The following is a 21,053-nucleotide window of genomic DNA, read 5'->3' as shown; positions in this document are numbered from 1 at the left end:
TATTCTTATGTTACAGAGATTAAGGGATGAAAGAGGGTTAATTGATGGGGAATTTAATTCTCCGTCGAACCCTCTGTGTTTCATTCCTTATCATTAATTAGCCAGCAGAGTCTGCTTGTGACGCGGCACTCTATAGCCTCCAGCTACCTCTTAATTTGATTTTTTTCATTAGTTTCTCTACTTGAGTTTATTATCAATTTTTATTGTGGGGAAAACTAGTCCTAACTCATCTGTTACGTCGACCTTTCCCAATAACTTTTGTGTCGTGGCTCTCGCGTCGTCGTCGCTTGCGGGTGATCCTCGCGTCTTAGCGTCTCCTACGCACCTTTAAAGTTATTATTATTTATTTTTGTTAACTACCCGGGTAGAAAAAAAACCGTCTTCTGAAGATTTTTCGGAAGATCTTTGGGAGAAATCTTCCGAAAGTTTTTGGAAGATCTTTTTGGTGACATGAAAAGATCTTCCAAAGATGGAAATTCATCTACGAAAGATATTTTTATTTTTTCATTTTAGATCTTCGGAAGACGGAATTTAGTCTTTAGAAAATCTTTCGAAGACAATCCACAAGAATCTTTGCGAGACAAAATTTCGTCTTCCAAATATCTTCCACAGGCAACTTAGGAGAATTAATATTTAATATTTAATATTTTTATTTTTTCATTTTAGATCTTCGGAAGACGGAACTTAGTCTTTAGAAAATCTTTCGAAGACAATCCACAAGAATCTTTTGGTGACAAAATTTTGTCTTTCAAATATCTTCCACGGGAATTCTAGGAGAATTTTTTGAAGAAGACAATTTTCATCCGAAATGTCTGTCCACATATAAAAATAGTGTATTGACTTTGAAATGGAGGTTCTAAATTCTAGAAATTCCTCTTCTCAACATTTATCCTTGGTGGGGTAATGGACCTAACGAATGTAGGGATTGTTTTTAAGAACAAATATTTTCTACAACCAGTGCTGATTTTTTCTTGATATGCAAAATTTTCAGTTTAAGTAAGTAATCTTTATTCTATGTAGAACTTAAAAGTCAACCCTTCCAAAAGTGAGACTATTTTATTTCGAAACACCCAAGAGACCATGTCAAAAAAAAAACGTAAAAGTATTAAGAAATTTCAAGTAAAAATAAAAGATCCTATCTCAAACGAAGAATCAATAATCCCTAACAAAGACACTATCAAGTATCTAGGAGTCAATCTAGACTATCTAGTTCGCTGCTCAAAACACATGGACATCCGATTAGAAAAAGCCCGAAACAGATATAAATCTTTAGGCTACTTATTTCACAACAAATATATCAGTAAGAGAGCTAGGGTAATCTGTTACATGTTGCTCATAGGACCATTATTAACCTATGGATCAGAAATATTGTGGAACATGAGTGCTAATCAAATGGAAACCTTGAGATTATTTGAGAGGAAATGTCTCAGAACTTCTTTGTTTTTGGATCGATCTGAACATACAAATTATCAATATAGAGTGAGTAATAAAATCCTCTATGAAAAAGCGCAGATCCCAAGAATTGACTATTTCATTCATAGACTTGCAAGAAATTATTACAACAGAATCAAAGAAATTCCAAATGAGGTAATTAATAGTTTGGCTGAATTCCCGGTGGACGGGGCTGTCGGTCGATCTAGATGCGGTAATATCAAACCACAATATTTTACTTATTATGATAAGATCAGTTTATTCCAAGATGAATCGAATAAACCGATCTTGTATCACATCAACAGACATAAAAACAACAACAAAATCCCCATAGATGATTTTGAATCAAAAGAATTCTTGTATTCGAGAGATGTCCCAAGATGCGATGTCGACGACTTCACGAGAGTCAGAAAAAAATTCTGGTGGCTGAATGATGACGATAAATTTATGAGACAATTGAAAATTCGAGAAGAATTATTCAAACAGATGAATAAAAATAATCAACAAAATCGATATCATAGGCACAACTTTAGACCTCCTTAGAATTTTGAATTCTAATATAAAATATTAAAAAATTCTATTTCGACAAAAAACCCAAATAATATGATTGTTTTACTAAACAAAATTAAAAACTAAATATACAAATAATGTCAGAACATAAGTATTAAAATAAAGATAAAAAAAAATCGGATTCTGTGATTCATAAATACTTTTAATGATTCACTCTAGGTAATTTAAATAAAATTACAATATTTCTTTAATCTACTTTTCGCAACTATTGTCGTGCTTTTTTTTCTACAACAGCAAACAAATGTTCCTTTTTTAACCACTTAAATTTAAAAAATATCAAATGCAAAAGACAACGCATAAATCTCAAAGAGAAAGATTCTGCATTTACCTTACGATTAATCTCAAAATAATTATAAACTCGAGAGTCTCGCCAGTTTACACAATTAGTAAAAAAAATACTGATCATACAGGGTGCCCCATAGTATGTGACAAAAGTAAATTGCGAATAACTTGAATACGGTTAAGTGTAAATAATTGTTGTTTTTTTATTGTACACAGAACATTCGGCAAATTATAATACAATCCCTTCCAAGTGTCCGCCATCACTTGTACTACAGAACTCTATCCTACGCTCGAAGCTGGTATAGATGCGCTGTATTATGTTTTCATCAATAGCTCGGACAGCATCTCTAATTGCGTCTTGCAACTCTTCCACAGTCGTCGGATGCTTTTCATAGCACTTGTCCTTGAGAAAACCCCACAGGCAAAAATCACAGGGATTTAAGTCAGGACTGTAAGGCGGCCATTCCATGCCCCCATGGGCATACTTAGGGTAACCTCAACCTAACACACGAGTGCCGTAAACGGAAAAAAGTATTTCAAACACTCCAGTAGTCCTGTGTGGGGCGGCACCGTCTTGCATGAAGTAGAAATTCTTGACTAATTGATTTTTTCGTGCCCAAGGAAAGAAGTTCTTTTTCAAGAACTCCCAGTAAATGTCAGCATTAATTGTCCGACTCTCGAGGAATTCAAGGAAAACACCCTTTATGGTAACTGCCGCCCATGCAGTAACTTTTTTCGGGTGTGAGGACTTGGTTTCAACGACGTGAGGTGACTCAGTNCAACCTAACACACGAGTGCCGTAAACGGAAAAAAGTATTTCAAACACTCCAGTAGTCCTGTGTGGGGCGGCACCGTCTTGCATGAAGTAGAAATTCTTGACTAATTGATTTTTTCGTGCCCAAGGAAAGAAGTTCTTTTTCAAGAACTCACAGTAAATGTCAGCATTAATTGTCCGACTCTCGAGGAATTCAAGGAAAACACCCTTTATGGTAACTGCCGCCCATGCAGTAACTTTTTTCGGGTGTGAGGACTTGGTTTCAACGACGTGAGGTGACTCAGTCCCCCAAAAGCGAAAATTTTGTTTATTTACCAAGCCACCTAAGTAGAAATGTGCTTCGTCAGAGAAGATGATATTCTGTGCCTTCATCCCCTTGGATTCAAAAAGATTGTAAAGTTCTTGGCAAAATTCCACACGACGAACCATCGCTTCTTCAGTTAAAAATTGATGTACAGAAATTTTGTAGGGATGGAAGTTTAAAAACACTTTTAAGATACGGTGAAGTGAAGTTCTCGAGACTTTGAAGGTTTGGGAAGCCTTCCGAAGAGTATCATTTGGATATTTTTTGAAATGTTCTTCAGTTGTGCGGATAACCTCATCTGTGGTTACAGTAGGTGAAGGGCCAGGATTCTCATGCCTCCTATCGTCTAGTGTACCGTATTGATTAAATTTCTCAATTAACCTGAAAATACCCATGAATTGGTCGAAAAATGCGTAAATCTTCAAAAAAAAAAAAGAAAAAAAAGTTTTGGTTATCTAGTTCATTCACTCTATTTACCGTCTGCGACTCGAATCAGACACTTCAGTGTGTGTGCCATACTTAGAATGAAATGCTCTTATTGCTGCAGTAGTTGAATCTCCTCTTCGGTAATATGATTGAATGAGGAATGATTTTTGTTCAATGGTTAGGTTTTCCATTTTAGTGTTCTAATTCGCGAGCGACTGAAGTATGGATGAAATTTGCGGAGTCTCCACTTCAACCATATATTAGACTTTAGACTGCGCTGTCACCTTGCGGTATACAACGCAATTTACTTTTGTCACATACTATGGGACAACCCTGTAGAACTCTTTTTTCTATACTAGTTTTTAAGGTTTTTACATAATGTAAATATTGACTATTATATTGAATAAAGAAACTTGGTTAAAAAATAAAAGTAAGAGTGCCCGGCGCTAAAACAGAATTGCAGATTCACAAAAAAAATAAAGTGACGACATTGTAATAAGCAACCAATTGCGTTGATGATATGAACTGAAGTGAAATAAACTCATTTAAAAAATCTATAACAGTGTTGGCACGTACTTTTATCCGAGTATCAACAAGCATTAAATTCCAACAATTGATTCTCTAAATAATGCTTGAGAAGAAGTTGAATTCTAATCATGATTAAAATCTCATTCAGTGAGCATAGGAATTAACACATATACGCAAGTAATTCATACAAACATTTAATAGCTAATAAATTGGGACATATTATTTTCATCAGTCACATTGCTTTTTGCAATTTTTTTTTTATTTAGAGCATTTGAACGTCATGGGTCATTTCGCTATATGAAAAAAAAAGAAATAAATTGCAAAAAACATGCGAATTATTACAGACAATTATGGATACATCTTCAATGTCGATGCTATACATTAGTTTTCATCATTTTCACATATATACAGGTACTTACTAAATATTCAATTTCAAACAGATCAGGAAGGAGTCCATAAGTAGCAAGACTGCTTTTTGCAATGGAAATAATTATGAACAATCAATTGAAAAAATAAATATTGAATGTAAAATTTCTTGGATTTTCTCAACAATTTCCCAAAAATTTCGAAGTTTAAAAAAAATGCACAAGCATTTCGGGATTTTAAGGAGAATTTGAAAAAATTGCATCGTCGAATAAAATTGTGAAAAAGATCATGCATGAGGAGAAGATACTCCGAATTAGCAAAAAAAGCATCAGAATCAATCATGTAATTTTTCCAACAAAATTATCGATTGCTTTTGTGAAGCATTGTTTCCATTAATCTTCACGCTCAGTATAATAAGACAATAATGAATCATTAATTTGTGAAAAACTCACAAGGAAAAACACGAGGGATTATAAAAGGGCATCAACTAGTTTTTTAATAAAAGAAAACAATTTGGGAATTTCATATCCAATAGAAATTTAGTTGAATTTCTCAAAGAGAGCACTATGGTTTTTCTTGAAAATACAAATAGCTTTACATAGAATCTATATCTCCTATAGAATGTCCTATAGAACATATAGGAGTGCGAATGCGGCACAGTGCATGCATAGGGTTGGATAGAATGCCGAAATGAGACCGGAAAATGGGGACTCAAAAGGCCGTTTAAATAACAAGTTTTCGCATATATTCTAATATTTTACAATAGAAACTGACATCATGTCTCAATTTGCATTAAGTATTGGTGCTAATTAATTTTCATGTCTTTAATCATATGGACAGGATACATTTACTCCCAATGGAATTGCCATCAGCCGCGGTCATAAATTCAACACATAATGCGCGAGGGAAAATGTCCTTTATACGTCGTTTGGGCCTCGGGTGTATCATCCTAGCTTTTTTGGGTCTTCTATACGTACCAGCATATCATTCAGCGCAAGGACCACTCGGAATAGGTGAGGCAACATCTTCAGGACCTTCGAGGCTTTCACGCTATCTAGAACCCGTAGGTATGCATTCGAAAAGTACTGAACAGCGCCGTAGCTTAAGCATTTTCTGTTGAATTCGGTGAAGTAATTTTCTGAAATCTACTGGTTGAAATTTATTTCATTTGTGCTCATCTAGACATATAATTATCTCATCTATCAAATAACAGCGAAAACTATTAAACGTTGAAACATACTTTACGTGATTTTGTGTTTCATAAAGGTGAAGTACAGAATAATGCATTAATTTCGTTAAGTTCCCCTCAGTTCTGCTAAATCGTGTGATAAAGTACAATACGGGTTGAAAATAATAGTCTCTGAATAATTAATAAGCTTTTTCGAAATTTCAAGAGGAAACAAGTTCTTACAATTTATTGGTTGGTGATAATAGAATATTTATAATCTAAGAATACCTGCTATGTTTCTTTGTAATTGTTCTTCATTTTTTAATAGATGTTTCCTTGATTGATTGATGTTCAACTTCATATTGTACTTTACCCTGGAGTTAAAATTCCAAAGCATGATCTCTGTTTTGTACTCCTCCTTGAACTCTTATTTTTTTCTCTGTAATAAATGATTTTTTACAAATAATTATTTTTATAGTGTAATTTATTTAGTTAATAGATTCTGGCGGCACAGTCGAATGGCATGTTCAGTCTTTCAGACCATTACTTGTCAGTTTGACGATAATATTCAACTGCTTTAAATTGTTTTTGTTGATCTATTATAGAGGAATTACATGGATGGTCGTTCAATGCATCAAGAAATTTAGACTGGTATATCCATCCACAAAACAACACAACAATACTGAATCCAAATGACAGTTGCACGGTATCAACATCGCCATACCTTTTAATCGTCGTTTGCTCAGCGGTTGATCATCAAAAACAAAGAATGGCCATTAGAGATACTTGGGCCAGTGAGACAGATTCTTACAATTCGACTACTATTAAAGTTGTATTCCTCCTCGGACAAAGTGACAATGAGACGCTCAACGTAAGTGATGATTTAATTTTTTTTTGCTTTGCATAAACTTCTAAATAACAGATGCGCTTATAAGTTGGCTCATAATGTAAGGTGTCGAAATGCGTATATGGGACATTCCATGTCACCTCAGCCACCCTGAATTTTTTTGGTTCCTAGAATCCTGGATTGGTATGCACACTATCAAGTACTACAGGGTGTCCCATAGTATGTGACAAAACTAAATTGCGTTGTATACCGCAAGGTGACAGCGCAGTCTAAAGTCTAATATATGGTTGAAGTGGAGACTCCGCAAATTTCATCCATACTTCAGTCGCTCGCGAATTAGAACACTAAAATGGAAAACCTAACCATTGAACAAAAAACATTCCTCATCTAATCATATTACCGAAGAGGAGATTCAACTACTGCAGCAATAAGAGCATTTCATTCTAAATATGGCACACACACTGGAGCGTCTGAATCGAGTCTCAGACGGTAAATAGAGTGAATGAACTAGATAACCAAAATTTTTTCAACTAGAACAGGGCGCGCGCTTCGCGCGCATATATTTTTCATGGGTGCCAGAATAGTAAACGGTAAAACCTTACCGTTTCTCACTTTCATTAATTTTTATCTCGATAATAATAATGCAGAAAAAATGAATGGTTTCAACAAAGTTTTTCAGAATGAGAATTTAATTGTTGAATAATTTATTCGGAATCATTAGAATCCTCTTCATCTTCTTCTTCGTTTCTCTTTTGCTTCTTACGTTCTTATTAATATTTAGGGCTGTATTATGTGCTGTATACATATATACTATCCTATACATCTATTTTTTTACAGAGCTATCAATTTTTTACAGTTAAAAAAATGACAGGATAAATCATATATGTATAATCTATCTGCTGTATATTATATTATATATTATATATTGTATCATATATAATATATAACATAATATATATTATATTTTATACATCATATTATATTATATATATACTATACATGTATGCATTTTTTTATAGTACAGAACAGTATTTAATTTTTTCAATTGTTAAATATATTACAGTACATAAAAAAATATACATAGACATAATATTACATTACTTGATAAGCGGAATAGAGGCTTCAGAAATCGTTACACTGGATTTTTTAAAAGTGGATACGGTACACTAGACGATAGGAGGCATGAGAATCCCGGCCCTTCACCTACTTTAACCACAGATGAGGTTATCCGCACAACTGAAGAACATTTCAAGAAATATCCAAATGATACCCCTCGGAAGGCTTCCCAAACCTTCAAAGTCTCGAGAACTTCACTTCACCGTATCTTAAAAGTGTTTTTAAACTTCCATCCCTACTAAATTTCTGTACATCAATTTTTAACTGAAGAAGCGATGGTTCGTCGTGTGGAATTTTGCCAAGAACTTTACAATCTTTTTGAATCCAAGGGGATGATGGCATAGAATATCATCTTCTCTGACGAAGCACATTTCTACTTAGGTGGCTTGGTAAATAAACAAAATTTTCGCTTTTGGGGGACTGAGTCACCTCACGTCCTTGAAACCAAGTCCTCACACCCGAAAAAAGTTACTGCATGGGCGGCAGTTACCATAAAGGGTGTTTTCCTTGAATTCCTCGAGAGTCGGACAATTAATGCTGACATTTACTGTGAGTTCTTGAAACAGAACTTCTTTCCTTGGGCACGAAAAAATCAATTAGTCAAGAATTTCTACTTCATGCAAGACGGTGCCGCCCCACACAGGACTACTGGAGAATTGAAACACTTTTTTCCGTTTACGGCACTCGTGTGTTAGGTTTAGGTTACCCTAAGTATGCCCATGGGGGCATGGAATGTGATTTTTGCCTGTGGGGTTTTCTCAAGGACAAGTGCTATGAAAAGCATCCGACGACTGTGGAAGAGTTGCAAGACGCAATTAGGGATGCTGTCCGAGCTATTGATGAAAACAATACAGCGCATCTATACCAGCTTCGAGGATAGAGTTCTGTAGTACAAGTGATGGCGGACACTTGGAAGGGATTGTATTATAATTTGCCGAATGTTCTGTGTACAATAAAAAAAACAACAATTATTTACACTTAACCGTATTCAAGTTATTCGTAATTTACTTTTGTCACATACTATGGGACACCCTGTACGTAAGTACAGACTTTCTCTGAATTTTCACTCCTTTAACATCAATAGTTTGTCTATGACATATGACAAAAGCTCAAATCTTTGAAAAATCATATCTTGCTGACTAATGGACAGATTTTGACGAATAAAAAAACATTTTTCTCCTTTTCCCATGTACTTTCCGAATAAAAATACGATAGTACTACGAGGACAAGTAATAGACCATTTTCCAATTTTTTATCATTTAAATTCCGCTGTAACGCAAGGGCCAGATGAAAAATGAATAATTTTTTTCCCTCGATGGATGCTGATAATACATAACTTTTTTGGGGTATTTCAAAATGAGACATCCCCATGGAGATAAGGGAAAATTTTTCTTTTCATGGAAAATTTGATTTTTCGATCATAAATTAGTACAATTACGTTTAGTAGTCGACTTTTTCACAATCACAAAGGTCCGACGATAATGAGGATTAATTGAAAGAGGTGGGTGAGATGACCATCATACGGGTCGAATGAAATATTTTGAAAGTCTCTCCCTTCGTATTTTACGAGGCTCAAACTTCACTATGGTCATACTTTTCGAGGGTCGAGCGTCGCAAGAATCCTATCTCGCAAGAGTCATGCCTCATGAGGGTCAAGCATCGCCAGGGTCACACTTCGCGAGAGTCAAACGTCACAATGATCATAACCGGAACGGTTCAAACGATCGCAACGGTTAAACAACAGAGGCCGGTAGCATAATCACGAGGTTCAAATGGCCATAAGAACAAACAACGAAGATAGGCAGAACAATCACAATGGTCAAAGGAGCATGAATCGAGCGAGATAATCACACTGAGAAAAAATATTAGGTGTGTGAATATGACTCCGCCCTTTCCCAACGGATGTCGTTTTTAGTATTGCTTACGTGCACTAATAAATGGCAACACTTGTATTCGATAGTACTTTATGTCAGCTGTCAAATGCACTACGTGACATTTGATTGAAATATAAGCAACAAGTGTTTTTACCTCCGTAACAATGTCGGTTTTCGTTCCAAGTAAACATCATTTGCGGGAAGTGTTATTACACTATTATATTGCAAAGAAGTGTTGCGGAAACTCATCGTTTGCTTGTGGAGACTTACGGTGAGCATGCTCCATCTAATACAACTTGCAAGGAATGGTTTCGATGATTTCAAAATAATGATTTTGGCACTACGGACAGAGAACATGGAAAACCACCAAAAAATTTGAAGATGCTGAATTGGAGACATTATTGGCAGCGGATTCTTGCCAAACTCAATCGGAATTGGCTGCAACATTAAATGTTGAACGATCAACTGTTGCAAAGCATTTAAAAGCAATGGGAATGGTTCAAAAAGTTGGCAACTGGATTCCATATGAGATCAAAGAAAGAGACATGGAACGTCGAAAAACAATTTGTGAAATGCTACTTCAAAGACAGCAAAGAAAAGGATTTTTGCCTCGAATAGTCACAGGAGATGAAAAATGGATATATTATGAGAATTCTAAACGCCAAAAAGCTTATGTGAAGCCAGGTGAACCCGGCCCATCCCAGCCAACAAGAAATATTCACAGTGCCAAGGTTATGCTCTGCATTTGGTGGGATCAGAGAGTTGTTGCATATTATGAGTTACTCGAATCCTCTCAAACTATTAATGGAGAAGTTTACCGATGACAAGTAATGCGTTTGAAGCGAGCCATAGAAGAAAAACGACCAGAATGGGTGAATAGGCACAGTAAATTAATTCTTCAACATGACAATGCCAAACCGCATACCGCCCAAGTTGTGAAAAGATATTTAGATGGACAGGACTGGGAAGTGCTACTCCACCCGCCATATTTGCCAGACATAGCTCTTTCGGATTACCACTTATTCCGAACACCGCAGTCAGATCTTACGGGAGAACGGTTTACTTCATACAAAAGTATCAAAATTTGACGTGATAATTGGATCAGCTCAAAAGACCAGGATTTCTTCAGGCAAGGAATACGTAAATTACCTGAAAGATTGGCGAAGGTTGTAGCTGCAGATGGAGCATACTTTCAATAAACTTTTCTTTGATTTTCTAAACAAGCAAATGTGTTTTATTTGAACAAAAAAGGGTGGAGTCATATTCACACACCCAATATAATTCTGCAAATCAAATTTGCCTCAAAACAAACAAATGCCCGAAATTTGCATACAAAATTTCACTATAAGATCTTGTCTGAAACAAATTTGATTGGCAGAATTCTATTTTTTTCTCAGTGCAGAAGGTTCTCCCGGTTGACCTTTGTGAGCGCTTGGCTGTTGTGATTGTCTTGCATCTTTACCCTTGCCATTCGAACCTAGTGATTAGGCTGCCTGACTCGTGTGGTTTACCCTCGTATTTGTTTAACCCTTGGCATTGTTCTCCCTGTCTTCGTTGTTTGAACCTTGTAGTCGTTTAACCCTTTGTTTTACCCTTGCCAGTTATTATCCTTGCGACATGTGACTCTAGCGAGGTATGACTCTCGCGACGTTTCACTCTCATTAGGCATGACTCTTGCGAGGCTTAATCCTTGCGATCCTCGACCCTCAAAGGGTACGACCATGGTGAAATTTGACCGTCGTGGGATACAACAGGAGAGGCTTTCAATTATTCCACTCGATTTATGATCATTCAATCCTTATATCGTCGAACCTTTGTGATTGTGAAAAAATGGAGGACCCCTATAAGTAATTTTTCTCATTGATGAGCGGAAAATCGGATTTTTCATGAAAAGAAAATTTTTTGTCCATCTCCATATAGATGTCCCATTTTAAAATACCCCGAAATAGTATATTACAGGTCAAGCACCGTAAAAAACTCGTTGACGAAATGAACTTTACCCGCGCGTGCCGAAGGCGAGTGACGGTGAAGTTCATTTCGTCAACGAGTCTTTTTTACGGTGCATGACTTGTATGATATTTTGCACGTTTCTGTGTGGCAAATGTGGCAAATTCACGCCCGCGAAGAACCTAACCTGCGTGGAAAAAGTGAATGTGCCGCGCAGAGGCATGGAAAAGTTTTGTATTATCATCCATCGAGGAAAAAAAATTATTCGATTTTCATCTGGCTCATGGGTAATAGCGGAATTTGAATAATAAAAAACTTTAAAAATGACTCATCACTTATCCTTGTGGTATTGTTGTATTTTTATTCGGAAACTACATGAAAAAACGAAGAAAATCTTTTTTTTTATTCATCAAAATCCGTTAATTAGTTCACAAGATATGATTTTTCAACCATTTCAGCTTTTACCATATGTCATAGACAAACTATTGATATTAAAGGAGCGAAAATTCCGAGAAGGTTTGTACTTATGTAGTACTTGAGAGTAAGCATACCCATTTAGTATTCTAAGGACCAAAAAAATTCACGGTGGCTAAGTTGATATGGAATGTTGACTGTAATTTTTTCATGATTTCGTGAAATGCTAAATAGGACTTCGTGTATTCCACGAAGTTTACTTATGAAATCGAGGAATATCTTAATATAATCGTAGCAGCTACATTACTGTCCTTTGATATTCGATAACTAATCGGAAGTAATAGAACGATTATTGAACTGATGTACTTGCTCATATATCGATAACTGTACACTTCGTAAATATCCATGTTTTATCTTACAGAATTCAATTGCAGAAGAGAACCATCAGTATGGAGATCTAATTCAAGAAAAATTCATCGATGCTTACAATAATTTGACGATAAAATCAGTAATGCTGTTAAAATGGGTAACAACAAATTGCCCACAAGCGACTTACCTTATGAAAACTGATGATGACATGTATATAAATGTTGACAACCTTGTCAAGGCCCTGAAATCAAGACCACAGAGTGTTGATACTCTCATTGGAGCATTGATCTGCAATGCACGTCCCATCTCAGATCCAAAAAATAAATGGTGATATGAATAGTTATTCATTATTATTTCAGTTTTGCTGTTACGATGGATTGTTTAATTGAAGGAAAATATCCTGAAATATCTTTGCCACAGGTACACTCCGAAATACATGTTCTCGGAGAAAATCTATCCCAACTATTTATCAGGCACTGGTTACGTAATGAGTCTGGATGTTGCTTCAAAATTGTATGAATCGGCACTCTCCACTCCTCTTCTTCACCTTGAAGATGTTTATATAACAGGACTATGTGCGAGAAATGCAAAATTGAGACCAGTCGACCATCCCGGCTTCAGTTATACCCAACGTAAATTGGATACTTGTATATTGAGAAGTGTTGTTACTGCTCACAGAGTTGATACGTCCACAATGCATACTATTTGGAATAAACTAAAAAATAGCAATGCTACGTGTCGAGAGAAGAAAGCCACTGTGGAGCATAGGCATGGCCGAAATTTTGGCTATTTTCTAGTTAAAAAAAGGGCTACAAGTAATCATTGTGTGTGAACGCAATCAATGAACCTAAAAAGTCTTCGGAATTTCAAAATTTCCACCAAGTTCTTGATGAAAGAAATAAATGGTCGTGTAAATAGTGACAATGTTGGAATCCAACATTTGTTTTTTGTTTTGTTTTTTTTTCATTGATAAAGAAAAGATCAGAGTGATCAAAAATAAGAGGATAAAATATTTTCTATTTAAAAGAATGGTATTTTTCATCTTACAATAGTATATAAATAATCAATTGTCAATTAGTTATTAAGTTTTCTGTGTAAAGTAACTAGAATGACCAGTGACTTCTGTGAAAAGGCATCTGTGATGGTCGGTGAAGATTCCATTATTTCTGCCAGTATTTTTTGCCTCGTGAGAATAAAAAAACCTACCGCGATAAGTAGGCATGAAAATCAGTGCAGTAAGTAGTTGAGAATAAATTGATCTGAATGCTAGAGGCCTCCCCCTGATTTAACTTAGAAGTATTTTTATCCGAAAACTAGTTTATATAGAGATTATTTTTTTTAGCTTATTATAAATCAATTATCAAATTGACGATTGATGATCACTTTGTATAATATAGATTGAACTCCAATGAACTCGTCAATGGTGCTGTTCAGAATTGGAGAATATAAAATGTAGAAATCTCAGTGTGGACAAATAGCTGGCGCTTCCATTCCAAGGCATGAAAAGTTTGTCCACCACATTTGCACCTCCAAATGCTCTACGTTTCAGTAGCAAAAATAGTGAAGAATCTCAATTTAGCTGCTAGGTGAATTTTTGAGGAGTGTCTTTGAATTGAAGTAAATATTTTTTAGTGGCGTTTTTGTAGTACTACTTTTTTTATCTCTCAGATTACGAGAGATAATCCTGGAAAATTCAGCCACGAGATAAGTCGACTGGTTTTTACCACTTCACTACTGATTTGTTTTAAAAGTAAATGGAGAAGTTTGAGAGGAAATGACAAATGACAATGTTGTGATGCATTTATTGGATTGTGTATATCTTTTGTATTATTAAAGAGCAATTAAATCTTTTGTATATAACAATCATCATTGTTTTTTAAACTTGTGGGTATGCGTTCAAAGGGCACTGAACAACGCAATAACTTTAAACTTTTTCACTGGATTCGATGGAATCATTTTATGCAAGATCATCGTTACTACTCATTCGATTCACATTTTCGTACGCTGAAGGAAAATATCTACAACGAGGTGAAAGAAGAAATTGGAACATTTTTCAAATAATTTATTCCAAAATGTGTATAAGAACTTGTGGATTAATTTTGTTACGTTGTCTTTTGACTGGGAAGAGTTGTGTAATGGAATACAATAAGTTGAAAGGTAGGCGGAAAAAATAGACCAGGAAAAAATAGCCCACACACCAAAACGTGCTAAAACCCACCCAGCTTAAAAATTTCTCTTGGTCTATTTTTTCGACATGATTACGATTCCGTTATCACCACGATTTGATATATTTGCCATACCATACTGTTGGATAGGAGTTTGGAGTAGGTATCACAAGGGTCACAAAAAAAAGGAATCGCAACCGTCATAAAAGTCACAAGGGTGACACTGCCTTGATTGATGGATACCTCATATGATTACAGAACTCGCCTTCGGCTCGTCCTGTAACCTCATATTCGCCAGAAAAGTTTCCCACGGCCTAGTGTCGAAATGTACTAATTTGGGTAGCACGTCTAAAAAACGGTCGTTAAAACAACTCCGCCCTATACGCCACGTGTTGTTTTGCAGGTTTTTTTGACGGAGTAGTTTTTAAATGGAATTTTTAGTCATGGACCCACTAATTTGTTTTAAGGTTATAAATATTATTATTGGATTCAAATGTGGAAATGTTAGTGCATGAATTGGTGTCTCAAGCATAAGAAGCTTTATGGAAATGTTCGTATCTTAAAAAATAAAGATTGAAATGCTCATATCCCAAAAACTAATTCAGAGGAAATTTCTTCTTCATTTTTCCCGTATTTCTGAGGAAAAATGTTACGGAAAACATATGTCAAATAGTGGCGCCAAAGAAATCGTAATCTTCCCGTCCATTTTTACGATCTTCTAATTTTGTTTGGAAATTGTGTACAATGTCATGAAACGTCAAGATATGTATTCAGAAAATGTGTGTTTATGTCAGTATGTGTGTGCCGATTTTTCGGAATTTTTTTATAAATCTTCACGAAAAAAGGAGTGAAGTAGAAGCTAAAAATCGGATATGTAGTGAAATAATTGGCATTATTTGGCAATATTCCTTATAATAATATCTATCAAATCAACTCATAGATTCAAGATTCAACAAGATTTATTAACATGGATAGATATTTACAAACAAGACAAGACAACAATATGGTACAAGTTTACACATAGAAGATTGAATAATATAGTATTAGCCCGGAGGCTACAATATATATATATATATATATATATATATATATAATGAGGGGTGAGAATAATATAGTATTAGCCCGGAGGCTACAATATATATATATATATATATATATATATATATATANATATATATATATATATATATATATATATATAATGAGGGGTGAGAAATGGGTTAACAATATGAGGGATGGGAATAGGAAGATGCTGGATAGGGATAATTTTTTTATATTAAAAAACCCTACTACGTCAAGTTATAATATTTCTACTTAAGATATTTATGGCGTGATCAAGGGGGGTCGAAAAAAAGTCAAGAAATTGATGGTTTTGCTTCCGAATGGGAGCTTTGTTATCGTTCACTTTTACGATCTTCTAAGTTTGTTGGGAAATTATGTCGAATGTCATGAAAGATCAAGATATGATGTTTTTAGAAAATATGTGTGTGTATGTCGGTGGGTGTGTGCGGATTTTTTTCAAATTTTTTATAAATCTTCAGGAAAAAAGAAGTAAAGTCGAAGCTAAAAATCGGAAATTTTGTGAAATAATTGGCCTTGTTTGGGAGCTCATCGGGGCGAAATTTCAGCTGAATCGGTCAAGTAGTTTTTGAAATAGGGCAATTTCTCGAAAATCTTTTTTGCTCAATGTCTCCTAAATTACTGGTCGGATTGAATTTTTTTTTCAAAATACTCGTCTCGTAGTTCTCTATCGAGGTCAATCAAAATATAGATACCTGCAGGTATCATACAACATTTTCGAGATATCCACGTTTTTCTAATTTTTTCATCTCAGAGCTGATTTGACGTTCTGCAATACACGTACAAGTTGGAAAAAGAATTCTCCATCTTTTGTGTACTAGTTAATACTATTATGTCAGTGTTTGATTCTGTGACAGATACAAATGTGTAGAGGATCATGTAGGATCCACCATGTAGGTTTCCTTCTTAAGCAGGACGAAATATACGGTTTTTTCCGGAACTGGGTAGGTCTGTTTAAAATATGTTGATAAATCAACTTCACGTTTTACTTTTAGAGAGTTAAGTGTGTGGAGGCTCACCCACTTCATAGATCGAATGATTTGAGGTTGAGATGTTTTCATGGCTTAGGATCTTCAAGGGCCAGATATTCTGAATATCAATTTTCTCATTTATAATCTTTACTTGTTCTAAATAGAATTGGTACCAATCCATTAGGAAGCTTACTACGAATGGAATTGGTAGAAATGAAAAAGAAAGAGTTATAACACATAAAGAAACGGTCAGATGGCTTCTGCCAAAAAGGCGTGGACCCTTGTTTGTTTGTTTTTGAAGCAATGTTCTGTTTATTGATTTTAGCTCATCTTCATGTGATTTTTCCTACTCACATGATATTCTTTCTGCCCTCCTTCAACACTTTTAGTTATTTACCTCGATCTTGGACGCCCTTAAACTATAGATAAGAATAGAATACTATGAATTACTTGATTCTCATATATAAAAATCAGTATATTATTATTTTTACAGATTTGAATCAAACGATAAAATTTGATTCGATCGTATGAAATAATAACCGCAAAAAAAATATTCGTTCACCAAAACTTAAAATGAATTTATTGAATTATGTACATCCGTCGTATCATTAAATCATTCGCACAACAAAATCTTTGAAAACTTTTTCTATTAATTTAATGCTTCTGCAACTTAATAAGCATCTCTCCTCCTAGGTTCAAGTTTTAGTTTTCATTTTTTTTTTCTTAATTTTTTCTGTGTTAGTGACCACAGTACTGGACGTCAAGTCGAGACTTTTCAGGGATTCAGACAACTTCTCTAATTTTATCTTCTGCAGACGAGCCATTTTCTTCCTTTTCCTCTTCTGTATCTTTTGATTCAATCTTTTAGCTTCTTTAGAAGTTTTCTCTGGAGGGAGTGTCAAATCATCTCCAGATACGAATCCGTCATCGTTACATCCAGGATCTTCGACCACTATACCGAAATCTCCAACCAAAGGGTGAGGAATATTATTGTCATCTGCCGTCTCTTCTTCTGGTGATATTTTCTTTTTACGTTTACGGTCGGGTTCCTCAGCTTCTCTTTCACATTTTTTATGTTTCTTTCTTCGTTTTTTCCCTTCAGGCATTCCAGAATCTTCAGATAAATCAAGAGAGATTAACATTTTATGCGTCAAATCTTCAAGTTTTCTCTTGTCTTTTAGCCTGGATTTCTTGGATATCAATTTAGGAGAATCTGATAAATCCTCACTTATCGAGTCTCTTGGAGATTCTTCAGCTTCCAGTGTGATAGCCAGATTCCCCTCATTATCTCGACCTAAAACTTCGTAATCCATTTTCTCATGTTTCCTCTTTTTTTTCCTTTTCACTTCAACTGTTACCCAATCGAAAGACGTTGATGGTTGGTTCTGTTTAGCAAGAAGTTCTTGTTCCTGTCTTTCAATTCTCGCGAGTTTTCCAGATAATTTTATTCCGTGCCTTGCACCTTTGTGGGCAGTTCGCCCTCCACAGGCTTTGAATAGTTCTTCATCTGTTAAAACTGAAAGCATTTCACTCTTTTCTGTCATGTGGATTTTATTACTCGAGTACTCTTCGTCCTCGGTGTTCTCCCCATCATGAAGGGTTGATGTTTTGATGAAATTTCCAAAATGGAGATTATTATTTTTCTTTATCATGCTGGAGGTGAGATTCCATTTACTCGTCGCTATTGTCACTGCATCTTCCTTATTTATTGTTAAATTTACTTTTGTTGAATCTGATTTCACTTCCAAATTGGCGGAGGCTTCGTTGTATACATGTTCCCACCAGTTGTATTCAGCACCGTCATGGCCAATTCCAGTTGTGCCGAACTTCAATTTCGGTTTGAGTGCATCAACTATACCATTCTCATTTTTACCAAGACCTTTGCCTGTAACCAAATTATTCATCATATTTTTTTCTTCTTTTTTTTTTGATTGACAAAACCATTTTTTTTTTCAAATAAGAAAATGGTAAACATAACCCCAAAATATGAGAAAATACGAAGGGATTCTTTATATTTGTGCATTAGTCGGGAATATCTTACCTTCCGTCCAGCCGTATTTTAACAACTGATTTTTAGCAAAACTCGACATTTTTTTCTAATTTGTTTATAGCTCTTTTAAAATTAATATTCACACACCATGCAAATACGATGAGGGACTGCTACTGCCGAGTTACCGGCACAGGCGGCTCGCCCAGCCGTCAGATTCGACCGTGGCGCCATCCCTCGATTGGGGTGATACTAGTTTTGGCTTGGGGTCGCCTGAACCCCGAGATCTGAGCCTCTACTTTAGTCTATCGTCTTTGGACGAAACGGTGCATACATACCAGCAGGGTTGGGCATATCTCGCAGATGGAAGTTTATGACGTGACATTGTCAAATACCTGTAATTTACCTCTGGGGCGTCAAAAATATCAAAAAGTGTCAGAAAACTCTTTACAAGGAAGCTAAGCTAAAAAGTTACAAGGGTCAAAACTGAGAGGCATATCGGCCGGAAATCGTTAAGATCAAACGATCACGAGGGTTATCCTCGCGAAGGTTAAACATCGCAAGGGTTATGCCTTCTTAGGGTCAAACAACGGAAGCAATCCTTCAATCTAGAGGGTGAAACTAATAAGAGGGTCAACGGGGGACGCCAGGCGGTACAATTACAAGGCTCCAACGGTCATGAAGTTTAAACAAAAAAAGCAAGTAAGGTTCACAAGGGTCAAACAAGTCACTAGGTCACGGCCTAGTTATCCTGATTGACCCTTATGATTTACCTACTTTGTGATTGTTTCTTAATCCTTTGTGATTTTCCTGCTTGTCTGCGTCTTAATTTTAACTCTTGTGATTTTTCAACTTACCTCTCCTGTAGGCAGAACAATGACAAGGGTGGAATGATCATGAATTAAGAAAAAATAATCTGAAACTATTCCGTTTGGTCTTTGTTGTTGCTTATGATCATTTGACGCTCGCAAGTTATGATTGTGACGTTTGACCCTCGCAAGTTATGATTGTCACGTTTGATCCTTGCGAGGTATGACCTTTGCGAGGATTGACCCTCGCGAGGCATAACCTCAGTGGGTATGATTTTTTCGAATTTGACCATTGTAACTCTGACAGGCGGTATTCTCGGTAAAAATCTCCCGGTTCCCCAAGGTGCTAATAGATGGCGCCACATAGGTTTTTGACAGGTCAAAAAGCCGACAACTCGCCCGGGTATTTTACCTACTTTATGACCGGTCAAAATCCATGTAATTTACCTAAGGTAATTTACTGGCCCAACCCTGCATACCAGAGATTATAGGGGAGATGAGCAGGGCCAATGTAAAGTGTTCAACAACAAAATTCGTAGCGGTGGCGCATGGACTACGATGGAGCGTACGGAACTGTTGGTATGGTAGGGCCCGAGCATAAATTTGTCGATAACCGGAAAGGGGTTCTCAATACGGTAGCTCCTCGCATTTTGTAATAATTGTCAGGAATGTAAAATCGAACATATTATAATCAATAGTATAATGAATGCAGAGTCTAATGATTTAAAAGTCTTTTCCTTTTTCTCGACATATTTATTATTGACATGTAGGTCAAAAAATTCATAGAAAATCCCAGCGCTGTCGCTGGAAAACTCTATAGTTTTCCAGTGATTCTATTGAATAATTGTGCAGATTTTGTTTTTTCTTACTATAGTAATGTTCGATTATATATATTTATTCCCCCCCTGAGTGAGAAAGGAATATGTATCGCGCTCGCTCCCACTCATTGTCGTCTCCGTCGCGTTGGCACGTGCCCGTCCTCCGCCAAACTTAACGAGTGCGAGTGAGAAAGAAAATGGAGAAGGAGGCGAGAGAAAACATTCTAACTCGTTTCAACGGTTGGAACGTTTTCGTTGTTCTCCAGCGATCTACACATAATGGGATGAAGGCCCGGTTGGATGGATTTTTGCCCGACATGTCCCTAGAAAATTCCCTGTGATGTCCTGTGTTATGTCCTACCGATGTTACTAGGAGGACAGTAGCGCCGTTGATTTTATTTCAGCGCCAAAACTTGAATCTGGATCCGTTAGCCGCTAAACCTCTGAAGAGGACTCCATCGAAGACGACTCGTTGATAATCAGGATAATTGGATTAGGGTTAATTCGTTGAAATAAATCCAGTACACAAGTGCTTAGGAGAGCACATCAAAACTTTATTCCACTACTTCAACTTTTCTTCAACTTCACCGTGATAACATTAACTTTAGAAAACTCTATATTAATAACTTTGAACTCAAGAAAAACTAATTTGAAGAGAGAAGCTGGAGGTTCGCTATATCGAACAGCCACGGTGGGACTGACTTAATCTTAAACTTATTTCTAAGGGTTGGGTCCAACAACCCCCACTTAACGAAAAGTTGCGCACGCAAGCTTTTAACTGAAGCCAAGGCAAAAGTCAAGGCGCA

At 36.0% G+C, this 21,053-nt stretch overlaps 2 protein-coding genes across 5 annotated transcripts in view; one reads left to right on the top strand and one right to left on the bottom strand.

Moving 5' to 3' along the window:
- Positions 1–14,283, top strand: part of LOC107044333 (beta-1,3-galactosyltransferase 1) — a 39,329-nt gene extending 25,046 nt beyond the window's left edge. Inside the window, exons 2-6 of one of the 4 annotated variants that reach the window (XM_015266174.1) lie at positions 667–996; positions 5,523–5,749; positions 6,456–6,721; positions 12,470–12,744; positions 12,838–14,283. In XM_015266174.1, the coding sequence (XP_015121660.1) occupies positions 977–996; positions 5,523–5,749; positions 6,456–6,721; positions 12,470–12,744; positions 12,838–13,249 (1,200 nt within the window). In that variant the 5' untranslated portion in view covers positions 667–976 and the 3' untranslated portion in view covers positions 13,250–14,283. Of the gene's footprint in view, positions 1–666; positions 997–5,514; positions 5,750–6,455; positions 6,722–12,469; positions 12,745–12,837 lie in introns of those variants that run through there. The other 3 variants (XM_015266175.1, XM_015266173.1, XM_015266176.1) reach the window with 3 other exon arrangements.
- A 2,898-nt stretch (positions 14,284–17,181) lies between these two features.
- On the bottom strand, positions 17,182–19,003 carry LOC107044332 (G patch domain-containing protein 4). The gene is made up of 2 exons (XM_015266172.1): positions 18,675–19,003; positions 17,182–18,518 (listed from the first exon to the last, which is right to left on the bottom strand). Exons 1-2 carry the CDS (start codon positions 18,721–18,723, stop codon positions 17,329–17,331), a joined length of 1,239 nt encoding a protein of 412 aa, XP_015121658.1. The 5' UTR covers positions 18,724–19,003; the 3' UTR covers positions 17,182–17,328.
- Between the last annotated feature and the right edge of the window lie 2,050 nt (positions 19,004–21,053).

Source organism: Diachasma alloeum, unplaced genomic scaffold (genome assembly GCF_001412515.2).
Source record: "Diachasma alloeum isolate Michigan unplaced genomic scaffold, Dall2.0 Dall_scaffold_00712, whole genome shotgun sequence".
In the NCBI taxonomy this organism is placed as follows: Eukaryota; Metazoa; Arthropoda; class Insecta; order Hymenoptera; family Braconidae; genus Diachasma; species Diachasma alloeum.
This window is presented reverse-complemented; position numbering and strand designations above follow the sequence as displayed.

Coding starts and splice junctions, on each gene's coding strand:
- LOC107044332 (XM_015266172.1), bottom strand. CDS start 18,723: ATGTCGAGTTTTGCTAAAAATCAGTTGTTAAAATACGGCTGGACGGAA. Junction 18,519..18,674: donor AAAATACGGCTGGACGGAAG/GTAAGATATTCC, acceptor ATTTGGTTACAG/GCAAAGGTCTTGGTAAAAAT.